Source organism: Heterocephalus glaber, unplaced genomic scaffold (assembly GCF_053883595.1).
Source record: "Heterocephalus glaber isolate CG9 unplaced genomic scaffold, H.glaber_assembly_v1.0 deba00000942, whole genome shotgun sequence".
Classification (NCBI taxonomy): Eukaryota; Metazoa; Chordata; class Mammalia; order Rodentia; family Bathyergidae; genus Heterocephalus; species Heterocephalus glaber.
Window position 1 is genome coordinate 3976978 of NW_028258174.1, and position 20403 is coordinate 3997380.

General features: G+C 53.2%; 2 protein-coding genes across 5 annotated transcripts; one reads left to right on the plus strand and one right to left on the minus strand.

Annotated features, from left to right (window-relative positions):
• The first annotated feature begins 35 nt into the window (after positions 1-35).
• Smpd2 (sphingomyelin phosphodiesterase 2) lies at positions 36-3152 on the plus strand. The gene is made up of 10 exons (XM_004873968.3): positions 36-487; positions 699-795; positions 894-970; positions 1299-1392; positions 1511-1600; positions 1789-1871; positions 1999-2131; positions 2223-2327; positions 2503-2656; positions 2750-3152. The coding sequence occupies exons 1-10, from the start codon at positions 36-38 to the stop codon at positions 3133-3135; spliced, it is 1671 nt and encodes a 556-aa protein (XP_004874025.1). The 3' UTR covers positions 3136-3152.
• A 105-nt stretch (positions 3153-3257) lies between these two features.
• Positions 3258-14299, minus strand: Mical1 (microtubule associated monooxygenase, calponin and LIM domain containing 1). 4 transcript variants are annotated; one of them, XM_013068955.3, is made up of 25 exons: positions 14043-14299; positions 12031-12342; positions 11730-11937; positions 11357-11461; positions 10936-11040; positions 10671-10826; positions 10006-10106; positions 9132-9389; positions 8785-8900; positions 8486-8612; positions 8219-8300; positions 7560-7707; positions 6953-7143; positions 6742-6830; positions 6563-6604; positions 6284-6367; positions 6025-6193; positions 5660-5736; positions 5093-5366; positions 4893-4981; positions 4515-4628; positions 4295-4388; positions 3983-4082; positions 3824-3897; positions 3258-3537 (listed from the first exon to the last, which is right to left on the minus strand). In XM_013068955.3, the coding sequence occupies exons 1-25, from the start codon at positions 14223-14225 to the stop codon at positions 3389-3391; spliced, it is 3447 nt and encodes a 1148-aa protein (XP_012924409.1). In that variant the 5' UTR covers positions 14226-14299; the 3' UTR covers positions 3258-3388. The 4 variants fall into 4 exon arrangements, with proteins under 4 accessions (XP_012924409.1, XP_087064850.1, XP_087064851.1 ...); XM_087208724.1 differs by lacking the exon at positions 14043-14299 and adding an exon at positions 13701-13917 and having other exon boundaries at positions 6941-7143; XM_087208725.1 differs by lacking the exon at positions 14043-14299 and adding an exon at positions 13701-13827.
• Between the last annotated feature and the right edge of the window lie 6104 nt (positions 14300-20403).

Consider the following 20403-nt stretch of genomic DNA (forward strand, 5'->3'; position numbering starts at 1 on the left):
CGGCACCACCCCCAGCGCCCACAGGGGCGGGCGGCATGGGCGGGGCCTCTCTTCCCTGGTCGTCTGTTGCTAGAGAGCGGGGCGAGGGGCCTGTGAGGGTCTCGCGGGCGGCGGCGGCCAGGGGTGCGCTTCGGGCCGGAGAAAACGAGAGCGGCAGCTTGGGACCCCTCTTGGGACCTCCAGGGGCTTCGCGCGCCGCCCTCGTTGACCCGCGGCGCCGGAACTTTACAGCAGCTCTCCTTTCCGGGTTGGTGATCCGCCTGAGCTGGGCCAGCGAGCGCGCCGGGGTCCGGGTGACGCGGGGCAGCCCCACGCCGCAGCCGCCCGGACTTGGGCGGGGCGGAGCGCGGCCGGCCACCTGTGCGCACCGCCGGCCACCTGTGCGAGCCGCCTCCGCAGCGTGGCTGGGGAGGTCGACGGTCCGGTCCCTGAGCGCCATGAAGCCCAACTTCTCGCTCCAACTGAGGGTCTTCAACCTCAACTGCTGGTGAGTGCGCCCGCGGGTGCGGCCTGAGGGCTTCTTCCCTTCGCACCTGCACATCCAGAGGAAGGAGGCCGGCCTTCCTCCTGCCGGGCCACAACCCTATCCCGTCCTGTGATCTTGGGGTGCGGGGCGAGCCCCAACCGCCCCTTCCCACCTTGGCCCCAGCTCTGATGGTGCCAGCAGTCACCTCTCCTGGCCCTGCCCTTTTCCTTAGGGACATTCCCTACGTGAGCAAGCACCGGGCTGACCGCATTAAGCGCCTGGGAGACTTTCTGAACATGGAGAGCTTCGACCTGGCCCTCTTGGAGGAGGTGGGGTTGTGAGGCCCTGGTGGGGATCCCAGGCTGGGAGGAGGGCAGCAGGGCCCGCAGGAAGAGAGGCCAGGCGGACATCCTCACGCTTCCCTCAGGTGTGGAGTGAGCAGGACTTCCAATACCTGAGGCAGAAGCTGGTTGTGACATACCCAGCTGCACACTACTTCAGGAGGTGAGAAGCCTGCAGGCCTGAGCCTGTTTTCAACCAGGAGGCTCTTGGTCCTGCCAGCCCTTCCTATTCTGCCTGCACCCTTCCAATCCTCTGCTTGTGGGAGCAGGAGAGGCTGAACCAGGGAGGTCCTTTCTAGTCAACCCTTCCCAGCCTATTAGCAGGTGGCCCCTCATCCCCTGCAAAGGCTATTGTCTCTGTTTTGTTCTGGGGCTGGTCCCAGGAGTAGAAAGAGAAAAGCAGCTGATCTCAGGTGGAGAAAAGAGAGGAGCAGAGGGCTGGGAATTTCCCTCCTTGCTGTTCTGGTTATTAAGCAGGGCTTGGCTTTCAGCGGAATCATTGGCAGTGGCCTCTGTGTCTTCTCCAAACACCCAATCCAGGAAATCTGCCAGCACGTCTATACCCTCAATGGCTACCCCTACATGGTAAGCCTTCCCTCTTTCACCCTGTTAACACAAGGCAGAAGAGACAGCCCTCCTAGTGTTGCAGGGGTTGGGCAGGAAGGTGGCAGTGCCTTGAGTTCCTGATTCCTCCTCCCTGCAGATCCATCATGGTGACTGGTTCTGTGGGAAAGCTGTGGGGCTGCTGGTGCTCCATCTCAGTGGACTGGTGCTGAATGCTTACGTGACCCATGTGAGTGAAGCCAGCAGTGCCCAAAGGGACTGGATTCCTCTAGCTATGCTGCGTGAGGGTGAGGTGTGGGATCCAGATTTCCTAAGGTAGCAGCAGCCTGTCTCAGACACCATGGCAAGTGACTGATTCAGGCAAGCCCTGGGACCCTTAGTCCTCCTATCTGCTGTAATCTCATCTGTCTCACTCAGCTGCATGCTGAATACAGTCGACAGAAGGACATCTACCTAACACATCGTGTGGCCCAAGCTTGGGAACTGGCCCAGTTCATCCAGTGTGTGAGCCTGGGCTTGACAGGGGAAGTGGGATGGGACCCAGGACCTGAGGGGTGGCCAGGGCTCCACTTATATTGTAGAGGTGGAGAGGGGAGATTTCCTTTCTCACCATCCTGGCTCCCCTAGCCATACATCCAAGAAGGCAGATGTGGTTCTGTTGTGTGGGGACCTCAACATGCACCCAGGAGACCTGGGCTGCTGCCTGCTTAACGAGTACACAGGCCTACATGATGCCTACCTCAAGACCCAAGACTTCAAGGTGAGACCCTGCCTATTTCCTGCCCATGTCCCTAGCTTCTCACCCCTTTCCTGCCCCCAAGTCCTACTGCTAGCTGGCTGTGTTCCCTTAGGGCCCTGAAGAAGGCTACACCATGATAAAGCAGAACTGCTACGTCAGCCAGCAGGACCTGGGGCAATTTCCTTTTGGCATTCGAATTGACTATGTGCTTTACAAGGTCAGGATCATTCCCCCAACATGCCTTCACCCACTGTCTCTTTGTCAGCAGCCTATGCTGATCCCTCGTTCACCTAGTCTTGTCAGGCCACTGATGACTGAGAATGGAATGCTGGGAGGGCCTTCTGTGGACAGATGCCCTCCAGTGTAAGCTCTCTAGTACTCACTTTTCCTAGGTGGTTTCTGGGTTCTACATCTCCTGTAAGACGCTCAAGACCACTACTGGCCATCACCCTCACAGTGGCACTCCACTCTCTGATCATGAGGCCCTCATGACAACTTTGTGTATAAGGCATGGTCCCCCTGAGCAGGACCACAGCCCTTCCCACGGTGAGTCACCCTGCCCTCTTCCCTGACTCTTCCTCACCTCAAGGCAGCCCCTCCACTCTGACCTTGTCTTGCCCACTGCCCTTTCTTGTCTAGGACCAGCAGAGAAGTCATCACTGATCAGAGTGCTAAGGGACACCTGGATAGAGCTGGAGCTGGGCATAGCTCGAGCTCGCTGGTGGACTGCCTTCGCTGGCTATGTGGTTGGTCTGGGGCTGCTTCTCCTGGTGTTACTGTGTGTCCTGGTAGCAGGGGAAGGGGCCAGGGAAGTGGCCATACTGCTCTGGAGCCCCAGTGTAGGATTGGTGCTAGGGGCAGGCGCAGTCTCCCTCTTCCACATGCAGGAAGCCAATGGCTTATGTAGGGTCCAGGGTGAGCTCCAGCATGTGCTGGGAAAGGCAAAGGAGGCCCAGGACTTGGGCCCAGAGCCTCAGCTAGCCCCACTCCTGGCCCAGCAGGAGGAGGACAGAGCTGAGGAATAATAAAGCTTGACACTTCAGTGGTCTGCCTTCTTCCTTGTAGAGCCAGTAATAGAAGCCAAGGTTTAGTGTGACTTTTGCATTGATCAGCTTAGGGCTCCCACCTCCATGCAGCCTAAACCCTGTTTGTGACAGAAACATTTTTTATTGTAAACAATGAGGCCCCCTTCCAGGCAGCCCAAATGAGTCGGGGTGGCACTGTCCTGGCATGAGCCCATCTTCTTTGTAGGGAAGAAGGCAGGCAGCCCAGCCTCTTCTAGCCCAGGGCCCCTGTCCCTGAGGCCAGCTCATTGAGCCTGCACTCCTCCCGGAAGCGGATGAGGGCATCCCGCTGGTTCACTATATCCACCAGCTTCCTGAGGACCTGGTCCTCAGCCTGCCGATCCGCAGCTGTCTTCAGGGTTTCTAAAAGGAGAAGGCAAAGCTTAGAGAGCAGGGAGGCAGGAGAGGCTCAATCTAATCCCAGCCTGTGTGATTTCCATAACCAGGCTTTGTTTCCTAGCCTGCAATATGAGAAGACGTCCACACCAGGTAGGCACCATGCTGACCCCTAACTGTGCAGCTCTGATTGAAGGGAAAGGAGAATAGGGGCTGTGGAGTTACATCCGGTGGCTTTCTTCTGAACTGCCAAGTACATGGACTAGAAGACTGTTGCTTGGTCAGTATCCAAGGTCACAGGCATCCCACTTACCTTCTCGGTTCATGTAGCCCCGGAGCTCATGGTCCAGCTGCCACTGCTTCTCCTCTAGATCCAGTTCCTGTACTCTGTGGAGGTCAGGGATTGAAGAGGCACAGCTGTGAAGCGTGCTGGGGCCTGTCTCGTGCCACTGTCACCATCCCCCTGGCTTACGTGATCATGAGCTCTGCCTCCTCAGCTACCAGGCTGTTTTTCTTCTGGACCAGCTGCAGCAGCTGTTCTAACCACAGTTTCTTTTGCTGTTCCGGGGAACCTGACAGGAAGGAAGAGGAGTTAGGGGACAGGTCACAGGAGTATATTGGGGAACAGGCTTGGGGAAAAGAGGGTATTGTGGGTATGCGTGTCAGAGCTATGTAGTGTGGCCATGGGCCCTGCTGTGGACCAGAGCTTGGTGGGTCAGGGGATTGCTAATGGCTGAACAGGGGGGTGGGGGTGTCTTAGCTTGTCCCTTTCCTGTCTACTCACTGTTCTGGCTCCTCAAGGCCAGCTCCAGCTTCATGCCCTCAGCCTCCAGCTCCCTCAGCGCAACCTCAATCTCATTTAGTCGCCGCTGGATGGCCTGAGGGGTACAAGACAGGAGACCCTAGAGTCTTTGCTCCCTTGAGAACAGAGCACTAGAGGAGCTCTGATACACGGATCAAAAGTGTGACCCCTGTCAGAACATCTGACAACCCCAGAGCCTCACCTGGGCCTTGCAGAACCTCTTCATCTCCTCCTCCTTAGCATGGCGCAGCAGAGTCCGGCGCCATGTTGGGTATTTATTCATGGTCCTTGCGTTCTTAGCCAAGGTCAGCAGAGCCTGTGGGAGCGTTGGGCCAGTCAGGGATAGGGCCTGGCAATGAGTGGGGGAAGCTCTGTTTGGAGGGGCAGAAAAGTATCTAGGCTGGAAGTGGGATAAGTTCTGATAGGCAAGATGGAGGCTCAAAGGCATAAAAGTCATACTGGGTGAGAACTTTCCCAGAGGAAGGTGTGGGCTAAAGTTTCTCCTGTGGTGGGGGCGGACAATACCCAAGGGATAGATGCTGGCCACAGCCATGTAGGTGGCCAGATTCCTGCCAGTCACCTGCTCCAAGTCTGAGTCCAAAGGCTCGTCTTCCTCTTCTTCCTCTTCACTAGAGGAGGGACTCTTTTCCTCCTCCATGGCCTCAAAAACTGAACAGATAAGAGGGAGACACAACCTGGTATCCCCATGATCTCAAGGAGTCTTAGGACCCCCACCCTGTCCACAGCCTGGGTCAACACATCTGTGGGAAGAGTAGTTACCAGGCGGACTCTGGACTGGCACACCCCAGCCCACGAAGCTGCCCTCCAGGGCCTGGCGTGCCAAGGCCGAGCAGCTACGGGGAGGCTTCGGTGGAGGCTCCATTTCTGGGCTAGGGTTAATGTTGAGGGAAGACAGTCGCTGGCGTTCCAGGCTGGAGAGACGGATCAGCCGACGGGCAGGCTGGCTGGGGCATGGGATAGGACTGGCCTCCTTTGGGGCTGTGGGAGTCAAGGGGTCTGGTGGCACACTATTCTCATCTGGTAAAGGGAGTTCCTGGAAAAGCCACCACATGGTCTGGTTAGGGATCTGCCCAATGTGGGGATTGAGGCCAATATGGGCTCTGCTCTGGCATTCGTTCACTTAACACCATCTAGTGGATATTGTCCCAGGCAGTGTTCTGGATACTGGGTTACAGCATTAAGTGAAGCTAGACAAGTATCTCAGCCTTCAGGCAGTTTACTAATCCAGAGGAGTACAGCTTTCCTTTAGCCCCAGCAAAATGCTGCACTAGAGAGACCCCTTACCCTCCTTCCCATGCCTTAACACACCACTTTCACAGTCCTTACTGGGCTATCGGGGCCTCCATCCATGATATCCTCTTTGTGGCCTGTCTTGGGCAGGTGTTGGAGGCAGTAGAAATGTCCTGGGGAGCGGGGAGGGCGTGAAAGCATTTGTTACGGCAACCTAATGCCAGACGCTCAGTTTCTCCAGGAAGGGGGGTGCCACAGGACGATGGACTTACAGGTACATTTCTGGCAGCCCTGGTCTTTAGAACTAGGGTTTTAGAGGGGATAGAAGGCCCAGAATTCAGGAAGAAGGTGCCAGCTTGGGCCTGTTTCCACCTCATGTCCAGGACCCCTCTTTCTCTCCACCCTCAAGCTCCTTGCCCCCAGGCAGACCCATGCGCAAAATCCCTCCTACGCCTGCTCACCATCTCCTGGGTGCTGCCCATAGCCACCTGGCCACAATGTAGCCTCACAAGCATGGCAGTGGAAGCAGCTCCGGTGGAAGAAATGGCCATCTACACAGAAGCGTTCCAGGATGTAGAGGCGCTCCCCACAAAGGGCACACAGGTCCCTGGCACCAGCCTGCACCAATTCCTAGAACCAGAACCGAGGCCAGTTGCAGTTCTTCCCAAAAGCCCCTCATCCTTGCCTTTCCCAGGTCTCTGCTACAAGCAGTGCTCTCACCTTCTGCTGTTGGGATGGGGGTTTCAGGGGTACACTGGGCCCCAGTGCAGGTGGCTCCTCAGTACTTGGGGGGTCAGCCTCTACCTAAGAAGGTAAGTGCACAGCAGGCAGGGTCACCTGAGAGGATACTGCAAATCTACAGAAAGGGCTCGAAGAGAAGGGAGTGAGGACGGGGTAGGGGTGGCTGTAAGATCTGGGGTGGAGAGCAAGATAGGGAGCAAAACAGGGAAGAAGAGTAGAACTTGGGGAAGTAAACCATCTGCCCCTGCCTACACTTACCTCCAAGCGAGGCTTCTTGCCACCAGCATCCTCCCTGTTTTCCTGCAACAAGTCCTACAGCTGTGAGCACAAGGCTGTCAGCCTCAGCCTCCCCATCTCCCATTCTGAATGTCTGCCATCCCTCCATGGACCTCACTGGGTACCTCCCTCCCCTAGCCCCAACCCTGTCCAGACTGCACCTTGGCCCGGGTGCGTTGCAGTGTCCTCTGGAGTTTGCCAAGGAATAATACCGCACTGGAAGTCCCAGGAGAGGCCTGGCTGACCGGACCTGCAGGTCGGGTCTGGGTCAGTGTAGGAGGGCCATTCTCCAGCCCAAGCAGGCCTGCAGCAGGCACCTTCTCCCCTCTCATCCCCCAGTACCCAGTCCCACCCACCTACCCTTCAGGTCACCTGGGCTGCTGGGTGTGTTCTTGAAAGCACTGTGGAAGTGGCTGAGGTAGGCAATGAGACCCAGGGGGTCACTGCCTGTCACCACTGCTTGTGCAGACACCACTGGTGTGATGCCCAGCTCATGCTCAGCTACCTTCAGTGCCCAGGCAGTTGCTTCCAGAGCCCCCAAGCCCTGCAGCTCTGAGGGTTCCCTATAGGGTGTGAGGGAGAGAAGCCAATGGGAGGCAAGAACCTGGGTTCACTGAAGGGGAAAAGGGGCAGGGTGAGAGAAGCAGCAGGCAGGAACTGGGGGACCCAGTAGGAAGGCCAGGGCATGGTTTATTTGTTCTCTGCTCCCTCCCAATGACAAACCCTTCTGGCCTTGGAAGCCCCTGACCTACTCACAGTTCTTCCCCCTGCCTTTGATTCTGTCAAGACTTGGGGCAGGCAGAGTCAGGCGAGGATGCCCTCTCCACAGACATGAAGAGAGGTGGGTGGCGGGGGTGGGGCTAGGACTCTGGGTGTGCTGATTCTCCATAGTGCTGTCCCTACCATGAAGTAAGAGGAATGGCAGGGGCACACGAGAGGCAAAATCTCCAGGGGACCCCTGTACTGCTCCCTGACTCACAGCAGGCTGGGCTGCAGCCGGTGCACCAGGGCACACAAAGCAAGCCCATCGGCCCAGGAGGAAGACAAGTTGGTGACGTGGACTCCTGGGTACCCAGCCGTCTTTTCCTGGCACCAGCATAGCAGCTCCTCTTGGGTGCCTGCTGGCCCTGGGAAGCAAGGCTGTGCTGTGCCCAAGGCCGCCTCTGCCCCACCCCTGGCGTGTAGCCTAGTTGTTGGATATTTGAGCTAGCATCAGGGACCCACCCATCTGTTCTGGGGCATCAGCCTAATGCTCACAGCCAGAAGCACCTCCTTCATCTCCATTCTTTAAAAAATCCCTTTTGGCATAAGGTGAGGGAATGCATAAGGTAGAATGAAATCACTATTAGCCACACAGAAGGCAGAAGGCTATGAACAGGCTTGAAGGCTCAAATAAAGGCAGTTTTGAGTTTGCAAGGCCAGAAGTTGGCAGAACAGCTAATGCTAAGCCCCACTGCTGGTATGGTAGTTGATAACATACTGAAATACTTCCATAAAGTTGTGTCACTGCCCTTTCACTCCCCCAAGGCCCAACTGCCTCAGCAAACAATAAATGTTCCAGCAGGCTGAGTGTCTCTACGCTGCAGCATTCAGGTCGGTGAATATTTTGGACATCCCCCAGGAGGAAGGCCTGCTCACCAGTGGTCAGATTCCCTGTGTCAGGCTTGTCACTCTTCTTTGGCACAGGCTGCTTGGCCACCACATCATACAGGTCTCGCACCTAAGACAGCCCAGCCCCTCTCAGTTCTCCAGACAGCTGACTGCACAAACTGTGTCCATGGGGGAGGGACCTGCCTTGGGTAGGACTGACCCCTGCCCAGGGGACTGTGACTGGGCAGGAAAGGGCTGGCCTAGAGGAAGGGGACTTCCTTAGGAAGCGAGTGAGGGTGTGTTGGGGGGTCTGACCTGGTTGGGGGTCACAGCCTGGAGGTTCAGGTTGGGGTAGCGGCTAGCTGGGTCCAGCCCATACTGGGCCACGTTGCGGTGCATGTTTTCCGGGGATGTCTGTGACAGAAGCTGGTATAGACTCTCACTGTGGGGTGTGGGCATGAAAAGGAGAGCACCCATTAGCACTTGCCCCTCAAGAACCGCCAGCCCTTGTCTGTACTTCCTTTTGCCCGTTCCCTTATCTGTTCCTGCAGCACCCTTGGCTCCTTTCCCCATATCCCACCTAGCCTGTACTACTCTTCCAACTTAGGCCTCACCGCTCAGCCAACACCTCCAGGGGCTCAGTCCCTTCTGCCCACCGCTTCACCATCCAGGCTGCATCAAAGGCTGCTAAGAAGCCCCGGGCCACTCCAGTGCCCAGGGGCCAGAAGGGCTACAGGGTCAGAGGAACAGGAAACAGCTCAATGACAATCCAGTGGGAGCTTCCCAAGGTCATCAGGGGCAGGGGTGGGGGTGGGTGGGAATGATCCCTATACTGGGCAGCTTTCACCTCCACCAAGCAGCCTTTAGCTCCTCCCTCAACAGGCAAATACCGCCCTCCCACCCCCCATCAATAGGTGATTTCCTATCCCAACCAGATCTCAGGGCCTCCGGAAGCCCTCACCTCCACCAGGCAGTCCCCCACCAGTCCAAGCAGCAGGCGAGCACCATGCTTCTCTTGCACACGAGCGGAACACTCTGCCCGCATCATGGTTGTGAAGTCAAAGGCAGAGACATCAGGCTGCCCATGAGCGTCCTGAGCAAACTCTAGTTTCCCCAGCTTGCCATTGGTGGCGAAGTCAGCAGCTGCCCGAGCAAAGCGCTGCAGAGCCTCAGACACCACATTGGCACTGCCCAGCAGCCGATCAGTCTCCGGCCAGTCCTAGGGACCAACAGATGAGAACCTTGGCTGTAGAAGGTACATCTACTAAAGCTCAGAGGAGGGAAGACGCTGCCCAGACCTCATGGCGTGGTCAATAGCTGAAGTAAGACTAGACTTCAGCCTGCCTCTCACTGCTGCTGGGAGTCCTAGGCTCTGCTCTGCCCATGAATCTCAGTATCATTACTGTCACACACTTGACATGAACTTGTCAGAGCCTCAGCTTATGTATCATCTAGAGACAACATATCTGACTTATAAGGTACTTAGGAAAATTAGAGAAAATGCAAAATAAGTTCTCAGCACTTAGGACACTCTGGGCACCCAAGTAGTTCATTCACTCAGCAGAGATGTACTGGGTGCTTGACACATAACAGGCACCTTTCTAGGCCCTGGGAATTAGCAGCAAGAAGCAGAGAAAATAATCTCTGCCCTTGTGGAGCTCTATAGTACTATGGCTGGTATAAGAGTATGATTCACATCGCCATTCTAATCCCAGGGAGCAGGGCTGGTAGCGACAGAGTTAATGCCAGGATAGAGGCAGGACAGCATGGGGTCCCTCCACACCCAAGGGAAGACTGTTCAGGCCTAGCTCTCCCTACCTGGGCCCAGGCCCCACCTGGCGGAGTACTCCTAGCCTCAGCAGGCACTGCTTCTTAGCTGTCATCACAAAGTAGTGGGTGTCATCTTTGTAGTACACAATGTTCTCCAGATCAATCCCTGGGGAGATAGAGCAGGGGACAGATGAGCCCCTCCTGATTTTGCATCACCTCTACAAACACTCCCGCCATGGCTGACCTCTCAGAGCTGGGATCCTAGCTTAGGCTGCAGGGCTAAGCCATGGATAGAGCCCCAGGAGTCCTGGTGACACAAGGGACCATCTGTCCCAGGCCCAGGAGGCCTGATGGTTTGGAACAAACAGGGAAACTCAGATGAGTGGCAGCTGGGAGACTTGTATCACATGGTCACATCACAGTAGGAAGCCAAAGTAAGAACAGGATCCCTTTGAAGTGCCACTTTTGTTTTCATTTGACATCATTTTCACATTAAAACATAAAGGAGTACAAAGTAAAATTCTCAGGTATTTTGTGAGATTTCAAGCTGGATGGCCAAGTGGGGCTGTGGTCGCTTGGTCCCTTGGGAGGATGGTTCTTTTCCCTTCCCAGACCACAATGATGGTCAAGTGTGGGATTCCCTGGATGAAGGACAGGTCTGGGAGGGAGAGGTGGGAACCAGTTCACTGTTAAGCTAGGGGAAGAGAAATCCAGCAAGAGAGGGTCTAACCTGTGGCTTTGAGCAGACTCTGGAAGAATTTCTGGTTGTAGATCCGGGCCACACCACTGATCTCGGGCACCTGTGTCTCCTCTACCGTACGACGGTTCACAAAGTTGGCTGTGATGCCAATGGCCAATTTGCCCCGCATTTCTCGAACTGTGAAGCCTAGTGGTAGGGACATGTGGGTATGGCAGAAGGACCAAGAGTATCACTTCCTAGAAAGGCCCCAGAACAGCCCAAAACGCTGGCATTTTTGAGGGAAGAGGTCACTCACCTTCAGGAACAAATTTACCTCCTGCAGCAGAGATAAGGACATCGAATTCATAGTTGGCCAGTTGGTCTGGGGGATTGGGCTGGAGCTGGGCACGCCAGCTGCTGCCTGCGGCAGAGGGTATGAGAGGCACAAAGGTGTAGAACTCAGAGCAACCTTGACCTTGCCAGGTCAAGCTAATGAAATGATTTAAAATAAATGTGTGAGGGACTCCATGGTTTATAAGCAGTGATACACTCACTATCCATCAGACCATATCTTCACAGCAGCCAAGTAATGTCAGTAAGGAAAGAAATGCTGTTGCCATTTTGTACCATGCTGACGTTGAGAGAGGGAGACTTAACTGACTCCTGCCCTTCACTTTTTCATCCACTGGCCAAGGTCTCCTTGGTGGGTGTGGCTCACAGAACACAGAATTACTTACCTTTTCCAGAAGGAGGCTGGAGGCCAGTGAAAGTGACACTCCAGTGAATTTCCACCCCTAGGAGCAATGCCACCTTCAGTAGAAGCAGCTGTAGTTGCCGGATGCCTGAAAGGATGAGGACGTTAGGAATGGGGGGGGGGGCACCCAGGGCTGCACAGCCTCCCCAAGTACCAGTGTGTGCCTGGCCAGAGGGGAAGAAGGTCTCAGAGGCCAATCTGCCAACTCCCCATTCTGCAGATGATGGATGGGGTATTCAGGGTCACCTGGCAAAGTGAATCTTGTCTACTCCGCGTCTTGGCTGACCCAGCAGCCCCCGCTGGCCTGCCTCTAGGCCCAGTGCACCCACCCCTCCAGGCCTCCACACTCCACTCACTGATGTGGTCCAGGGTGCCAGTGCAGAAGCGCCCGTAGAACTTTTTGGCGCCAAGTGCCCGAAGGTCATGGATGGTGAAGGGCCAGAGGTGGAGTACGTTGTGGCGAGAGAACTTGGTGCGCTTTTCCACCAGGACCACTTGGGCCCCCAGCAGTGCCAGCTCCACAGCAGCCCGAAGCCCACACGGTCCAGCACCCACTACCAGGCACTGCAAACACACAGGACAGGGCAGGCATGGCATCCTGTCTCCGTCCTCTGACTCCCTGCTCTCCACCCTCCCTCCCAGATTCCATGTATCCACCTTGGTGCTGGTGCAGGCCTGGCCCTGATGGTACACAGGCTGGCTGGCTCGCTTGTCCAACTTGGCCCACAGCGACTTGGCACTCCAGTAGTTGAGCTGGGCCTTGATCTTGTGGTACTGGGGCAGCCCACCACCAGACTCCACCCTCAAGGCCTCACACAGCTTCTGAAAGCTGCTGAGCACATCCTGGCACAGTTGGGCCTGCAGGAAGCTCTCAAAGTGGGCATGCGCTGGATTGATGGAGGTGGGAGAAGCCATGGAGGTTCCCCTGGGGCTCCGGGGGGGGGGGGAGCAGCTGGGCAGAGCCCCTGGCTACCGGAGAGAAAAGAAGGAAAAGCAGGGGAGGAGCCTTAGAAGGGAGGAAGAGAAAAGGAAGGGGAGGAGGAGAGAGCAGGCTGGTTTCCCTCGGGAGCTGTAGGTCCTCCTCTGATTGGCTCTGTTCCTCCTCCCAGCCCACTCTCCTGCCGGGATTTGCTCCAGATACAACTATAGTCCAGTTCAAGTGAAATTTGCCAAACTTGGAAATGAAAAAGCAGCAGTCCCTGGCACAGGAAATTATGGGGGTCTCCAGCCCACCCTCTCTGTTGTGGGATTCCTGGAGCCCATGGGGCAGGAATTGTGTCTGCCTTCCCCCGGGCGTTGGAAGCAGGGAGCGCGGCAATTTCTCAGATGTGACGAGGGCAGACTGCCAGGCTGTCTACATCTAACTTCCGGTAGATAGGGACAGACGTGATAGCGCGACCGCCTGACACGAATACTGTCCCATCTCATCCGTCTCACCCGAAGCTTCGCTGTGCAGCTGCCCCTTGGTGGCCTCAGCGCCACGCTGGATGTGGAATGTATCACATGCCAAGGACAAAGTTTTCCTCCTCGGCACTCGTACCTACCTCTTGACATAGGGAGACACACTGCCTGTGTAGGTTCCACTTCCCACCACCCAAACTCCCCACGCAAACAGCCGGAGTAACTGTTGGGACTGTGTGAACCAGGCGCGAGTCTATTTCCGACCTCGGTCAAAACATTTCCTCTGTGATCTCGCCGCTGCTCCAGGGGGCCGTGGGGAAGAGCTGGGGCGAGGGCAGCTGGGTTGGCCCCTCCTCGGTTCCTCCCACCCCAATCCAGCTCAGCCCCGTTCCCAGTGCGCCCTCCGGGGCACGCTCTCCCAGGAATCTCGAGAGACAAGACTTCCCTTGTCCCCTCTCCCCACTCCACCCACACGCCGCGAGCGGGGCGCTGGAGGGGCTTTGTCCTGCTGCGAAAGGAAGGGTCCGGGGTTGGGGGGGCAGGGCTGCCCGCGGCTGAGTCAGGGAGGGTGGAACTGCAGTGGGGACCGGTCCGTGGCCTGAGTCCCCAGCCCCAGATGCCCCTTCTGTTGTCAGCCGGCGGCGCTGAGGCAGGAGAAGGAGGCGAAAGGCCATGGTTCCTCTCGGAAGAGGGGTTGCCGGGGCTAAGTTCCCCACGAAGGGTAAGAAAAGGGCAACGCAGCCTGGAAACGCTGGGACAAAGAATTGCGAAGGGTGGAGTGGTCCGAAGGGATGGAGCGCTGGACGGTCAGCGGCCAGGATGCAGAGGGGCTCGGGGTAGCCTTGGCCCGGCCGGGCGAGGTCCCCGAGCACCAGCGACGCCTTTCCCGGAAGCGCCCGCCCCACCCCGGCGCTGGCACAGCTTACCTGGGGCCAAGGCGGAGGGGCCGCTCCCTGCGGGCGGGCGGGCGCGGGGCGGGGGGAGGAGGAGGCGGGGGCCGCAGCCGAGATGCTGGGCGCCCAGGCGGGCCGGGCAGAGGACCAAGAGGTGTGGGCTCGGGCGCGCAGCGCTGGCCCCTCTGAGGCTTTATCCGAGCCTATTTAGCAAGTCATTACCCTGCGCTCCCCCGCTCGGGACAGCCCCGGCCTGCCCACGCCTGCAGGGTGGCGTCTGAGGGCGGGGCGCTGGCTCTGGGGCCCCCGAGCAAGTCGGCCCTGCGGGCCTGAGGAGGCGGGGGGCGCCGGGGCGCGCGTTGCTTCGCCGCTTACCCGCTGTCTGCGCAGACCCGGCTCCCTTCTTCCGCGGGCGGGCGGAGGATCCCCAGCCCCCTGCGGTGCCAGCTTCGCGAGCGGCCTCGGGGCCGCGGTCCAGAGCGCCCTTGGGCCCAGAAAGAAGTTTGATGAAGCTGGCGGGTCCAGGGTGGCGCGGGCCTCTTGCGCGCTCTTCCCCATTCCCACCAGCAGATCCAAAACACTGGCGCCCCACAGTGGATCCCATTGCGAGGTCGGCCTCCCCTGCGACAGCTTTGCTCCTTTGTACGGGCCAAGGACAAAGTGCGCGGATTAAAGTCCTGGGAACCCAGCAATCCGTGGCTTCCAGCTGGGCAGAAGGGACCTGGGATCCTGAGAGGTAGTGTTAGGTGGAATGGGGCGGGGGGGGGGAGGTCTCCACCATTCAGGAATGCCTTAAAATGAGGGCTCACGAAACTGGCAGTGCTGAAAAGACCCTTGGGATCTACTTCTTCCTATTCCCAATAAGAAAACAGTACCCGCAGTAAAAGCAGTCGTCCAAAAATCGTTCAGTTAGTTAATAAAACATCAATTCTCATACTGAACACAATACTGTGAATATTGCCTTAATCTCAGTGTTTACCAGTCTTAACTTTACCGAAAAGGAAACTGAAGGTCACAGAGGCTCCATGAGCAGCACAAGTTACACAGCAAGTGGCAGAGCTGATATCCTGCCCGAGACTATCAGGGCTCAGACACACCAATGTTGACCCAATATAATGGATGAGATGAGAGGCTGGAATTTTGAGAAGGCGTTTCCTGTTTACAGGAAGAGACACTAATGTAACAGGAATAAATGAAGGGACCAGAAAAGGCTGGGGGTTCCAGGTGCTCTCCCTTTGTCTTTATTCTCACTTTGCATTTTGTCAGGAGGACCTCAGAGAAAGTGACAGCTGAAGTGCCCTGGCGAGAGCTGGAGAAGCCAGCAGGAGAGGGAAGCAGGCGGAAATGCTAGCTCTCTACAAGAAAAGGCCAGGCGACTCATTGGGCCACACTCAGGAAACTAGGGCAGCCTCACTGGTGTAGAGCTGGGCCCGTTCTACACCAGTGTGACACATCATCTGGCTTGAAATTAATTTACCAAATATCAGACACACCCATGTTTGAATACATAGTGTAAAAACTCTGTGAAGTCCACTATAAATGGTTTACCCGGCTTTTAAAATTAACTCATTTCCCTGCACTAGCAGATAGCAGCTAGCTTCTCCAACTCAATTGTTTGTAAAGGCAAACAGGGTCTGTCTAGCCTGACGTTCAGTTGCAACCAAATGGGGTTATGTGGCTCTCAACAATGAATGTAAAATTTGACTCTAATAAGATCACAGAAGAGTAACGTGTTCATCAGTGCTAGAAATCCTGCTAACTTGGAGTGGAGTTTTTGCTTATGCTAATTGAAGACTTACCCCAGAGCATAAAGCTGTAGGGGACACTTGGGGCTGGAATCCAGAAGGTCTTGTTGGATTCCAGCTTGGCTTCACACTAAGTCTTAGGCATTTCTCTCTGTAGAGTCTCGAGTCATGGTCCACCTTGCATGCTTTTATATAGTACTAAAAATACTGGCACAGTTACACCTGCCAGTTCATATTGGATCAGGTAAGTTAAAAGTCAGCTTTAAAAGCATCCTGTTCTAATTTTTTTTTTGCAAATAATCACACCAGTGGCCCATGTTAAAAACCTGAGACAGTATTGCTTTTGCTCTGTCCTATGTCATCTATCTTTCTGGACTGCCATCCTTATATAGCATTTCATCTCCTGGCCCTGGAGCCAGAAACTAGATTCCTAACATTGCAGATGATAGTGTTTAAGCTGCCAGTATGGCCTTGCACCAGCACATAAGTGCCTTCAGACAATGAACCATGGTTCTGGTCTAGGACAGAATGGCCCAGGGAGATGCAGCTCCTGATGTACATGTAACTACAACCTGAGCCAACTTTCTACAGAGGTGTAGAGAGTGCTTGGAGGATTATGACAGGGTGGCTTGCTTAAGATTAAAGGCTCAGAGAGGGACTCCCCTAATTCTAGATGAGCAGTCCTGAGTCAGGGCAGAGAATTTTCAAAGCTGAGAAACACCTGCCCCAAAGCCCGCAGGCAAGAAGTAGCTGGGTGTGTCTACTGGGCAAAAGTCAGGAAGCCAGAGTGGCCAGAATGAGAATGGGGAAGAGGAACCCAGGAGGAAGCAGGGCTGGGGACTTTGTGCAGTTTGGAACCGCAGAGCAGCCACGTGATCCCATGTGTGCGCTTTGGTAAATGATGCAAATCCGCTCATCTATCGAGCCATCCTGTTTATTGCTAAGGGGACAGTGGTGAGCGCCAATGGACAGATCTCACCTCCAGTGGAGAAAGGGGTGAGGGGGCTGGACTAGATAGAACAGGCAGGGATCCAGGCAAGATGCACAGTGTCCACCATGGGTGGGAGAAAGGGGTGGCTTCAAAAGGTATCTGAACTTGGTGATGGGTTTTTGGTGGGGCATGATGTCAGCCTGTCAAGAATGACTCCCGCTTTCTCTCTGGGTTTAGATTAGATGAATCATACACACATTTTAGCCCTTCATTCTCTTATTCTCTCCTCCAATCTCATCCCTCAGTTGCTGCTTTTTACTTAATGCATTTTCCAAAGTCAAAGCATGACCTCAAAGCCTCCAAGCCTACATACACCAGGGAAGTCTACCCTGAGAGGCTGCACAGGTTAAACTCTCAGAGGCTTAGGTCAGTTTACTTTTTTGTTGTTTTGTTTGGGTTTTTTTTGGTACTGGGGCTCAAACTCGAGTCTTTGCGCTTGCAGAGGGCGGCAGCACCACTGAGCTAAATCCCTGGCGAGTTTACTTTCTCATACTTCATTATGAATATTAAGATTAGGAAGAATTTGTCCAACAGCAACTTAAACCTAACAAAAGTTATCTGACGTGGATTTTTAAAATGCAATTTTGAGAAGGGGATTTAAAAAGAATTATGTGTCATATGCATGTACCAACTCCCCATGATGAATGTACTAATAAAAATCTTTTAAACACTATTTTGTTTTTAAATCTAATTAGCCTAAGGGAGCTTCAGTATAACTTTGCATTTAATAAGATAAAAGTTAGGAGTGAACTAGAACTAAGAGCCCAACTAGTCTTTTGGAAAATCATCTTCAAATTCATGTTTAGGGTGATATATTATGGATATTAAGAATTTAAAGGTGGGTAGTGCACACCTGTAATCCCAGCACTTGGGAGGCTGAGGAAGGAGGATTGCTGTGAGTCTGAGGTCAGCCTGAATTACATAGTGAAACCCTATCTCAAAAACAAAAAAAAAGTCATGTTTCAGAACTCAGCAATTTCCCTTAGATATCCGTTCAAATTTTTTCCTTTCCATACTTCACGTTGAAAATAGCACCACTTCTCAGACTCATTTTTTTAAAAGTTAAGATTCCTTGCTGTTACCTAAAGTTCCCACATTTTATGTTGAAAACACAACTGAGATTTATATGTGATAGATACACTCTCCTAAAGTGGTACATTTCAAGTGAGAATGACACATATAGTACAGTCAACTAAAGTCTTTGCTACTTACTTGTGTATAAGGCAGGATAAAACTCACAATGACATCCTGGCTTCATTTAGAGGTCACTCCTGATACATGTCATGTACAAAAGGCAGGCAAGGGAAATGTTTTATGGGTCACACCTCCCCAAATTGTATTTATTTCATAAATAATTCCTATTTACGAAAGACAAAGGGTTTTCTTTTCGTTTATAAGAATCTAGGCCTAAATTTGGAAACAGATAAAAATTTATCATAAAGTGCCGGGGCACAGTAGCACACACCTGTAATTCCAGCACTCGGGAGGCTGAGGCAGGATTGCCATGAGTTTGAGGCCAGCCTGAGCAACAAGTGACTCAAGGCCAGCCTGAACTACATAGTAAGACCATCTCAAAAAGCCAGAAAAAAAAATTTATCATAAGCTGGGCATGGTGGCACATGTCTGTGACCCCAGTCCACTGGAGGCTGAGGCAGGAGGATCTCAAATTTGAGCCCAACCCAGCTAAAAGATGAGACCTTGTCTCACAAAACAAACAAAAACTTTATGTTAATACTTACAAAACAAATCTGCCCTAAGCTTAAAATTTTGTTTTACTGGGTTGGGGATGTAGCCCAGTGGCACTGCACCTGCCAGGCAAGCACAAGGTTCTGAGTTTTGATCCCCAGTACTGAAAAAAAAATTTGTTTTACTGAGCCCTAGAAAAAAGGACTCACTTAGACAAGCTCAGCTAAGTCACTTTCACCTTAGTAGTAACTTTTATTCATTCAGTAAAGTTTGATTATGCTTGAAGTCAATCAGTAGCAGTCATGACCCATTTCTGGAAACTGTAACATTCATCTGTTTTATGTTAAGACTTTGACTGCATGCTGACATTTCAGACACAGATGCTCTAGCCTCAAGCCATCTGCTAGAAGCAGCAGTGAGCTCAACCAGGCTTGTGCCCCAGTTCTGGCTCTGCCACTCATCATGTGACCTTCAGCAACAGGCCTCATCTCTTTGGGCCTCAATGTTCTCATCTGTAAAATGGGATAATGATCATAATGGCACCTACTTCACAGGAATGTCAGGAAAATGAAGACCTACTTCAACGAGTTACAGTTGTGTCCTGGCCCAGGCTCCCCTCCTTACTCCAGATGCTGACTGTTCTGGGCTGAATCATCCTCCCTCCCTATTCATGTTGAAGCCCTAATCCTCATACCTCAGCATGGGGCTGTATTTGGAGACAGGGCCTTTAAAGAGGTAATTAAGTTACAAATAAAGTCATTAGGATGGGCCCTCCTTACAAAATGAGGCCACAGACAGGCCAGAAGAGTGTGCATGCACAGGAAGAAGACAGCAAGTGGGCTCTAAGCCCAGCAGAGGCCACAGGAAAACCCAGCCCTGCTGCCACTCTGCTCTCAGATTTCTAACCTTCAGAATAAGAAATCTGTTTAAACTGACTCGTCTGTGCTACTCATTATGGCCGCATAAATTACTAATACATCACAGCCAGAGGAGACTGGAGTTTCCTGGCTACAGGGTACCTTAAAAGATCTTGCTCTCCGTGTGACACACCTGACGGGGAAGGTCTAAGAAGCACTAAGAATACAGACCTAACACACAGCTTCACTGCTGGCCTAAAGACTCCATGTGAGCAGGCTTGGTGGTGCATGCCTATAACCCCAGATGCTCAGGAGGAGGCTGAGGTAGGAGGGCTGAAAATCTGAAACTAGCCTGGGAAACTTAACAAGACCTCATTTCATGAAAAAAAAAAAAAAAAAAAAAGGCCAGGGGATTTAGCTCACTGGCACTGTGTCTGTCTCACAAGTGCAAGATCCTAAGTTTGATCCCCAGTACTAAAAAAAAAAAAAAAAAAGTCCATGTGTAGCAACATCATACTCTAATTTATGAAAACCAGAATGTAAGCAGCTATAAGAACCTCCCTTTATTCCTCACCATCAATGAACCTGTTGCTCACAACACAAAAACCAAATGGATAAAGTACAGCGTTGATGAAAAAAAAGAGTACTTTCAAGAAACCCTGGGCAAGCATGTGAATAATGTGTTTCATGATGGAGCTTGAGCCTTTCCAGGGCCAAGTTGCTAAAAGACCAAACATCCACCTTCAAAGCAATTTGAATCTAGGTAGCTCAAAAACATGCTGTATTTCCTACAAAATACTTCGTATTTCTGTGCTTGTTAAAAGAATTTTTAAGACTGTAAACTGTAAATTTTTAAATTCATTCTGTAAATTGTACAAAATGAATTGTGAAGCATTGCACTAACCAAAAGATTATTCAAGAACCTAAAGAAAAGCATTTTTATGTACATTTCCTACAGAAATAGAAGTCACTGAACTTTATGGAAGTGACTTCATTCAAGGGGCACAAAGGGAGGCTAGAATGCAAAGCTATTGCTTGCTTTGCTCCGATGACTGGTCTGATCAGCCGGTTATGGCTGTACCGGAGCCCACACGAGATACAGGGCTTGTGCTGTCCCGAGGGAGCACTTGGCTGCCTGCACCACTCACACTTGTGACGTGGGCAGTGCAACTCAGCAACTGGATTTCACCTTTAATTAACTTAAATATGAAAAACTGATTTTTTGGGGGGGTACCGGGGATCAGACTCAGGACCTCACACTTGCCAGGCAGGTGCTATGAGACTGAGCTAAACCCCTAGCCCTGATTCTTTTTTTCTTTTGTACCAGGGATCGAACTCAGGACCTTTCACTTGAGAGACAGGCACAGTGCCACCACTGAGCTAAATCCCTGGGCCCTGAGAAACTGATTCATGTTTTACTTGTTAAAAAAGTATGCTACATAAATCTACATTTTCAA

Excerpts from the sequence above, each read along its gene's own strand:
- Smpd2 (XM_004873968.3), top strand. The coding sequence starts at position 36 with ATGGGCGGGGCCTCTCTTCCCTGGTCGTCTGTTGCTAGAGAGCGGGGC. Across the intron at positions 971-1,298 it reads GCTGCACACTACTTCAGGAG|CGGAATCATTGGCAGTGGCC; the intron begins GTGAGAAGCCTG and ends CTTGGCTTTCAG. Across the intron at positions 2,328-2,502 it reads TTGACTATGTGCTTTACAAG|GTGGTTTCTGGGTTCTACAT; the intron begins GTCAGGATCATT and ends CACTTTTCCTAG.
- Mical1 (XM_013068955.3), bottom strand. The coding sequence starts at position 14,225 with ATGGGGAAGAGCGCGCAAGAGGCCCGCGCCACCCTGGACCCGCCAGCT. Across the intron at positions 10,107-10,670 it reads GAGTCTGCTCAAAGCCACAG|GGATTGATCTGGAGAACATT; the intron begins GTTAGACCCTCT and ends CTATCTCCCCAG. Across the intron at positions 3,538-3,823 it reads GGGCTACATGAACCGAGAAG|AAACCCTGAAGACAGCTGCG; the intron begins GTAAGTGGGATG and ends TTCTCCTTTTAG.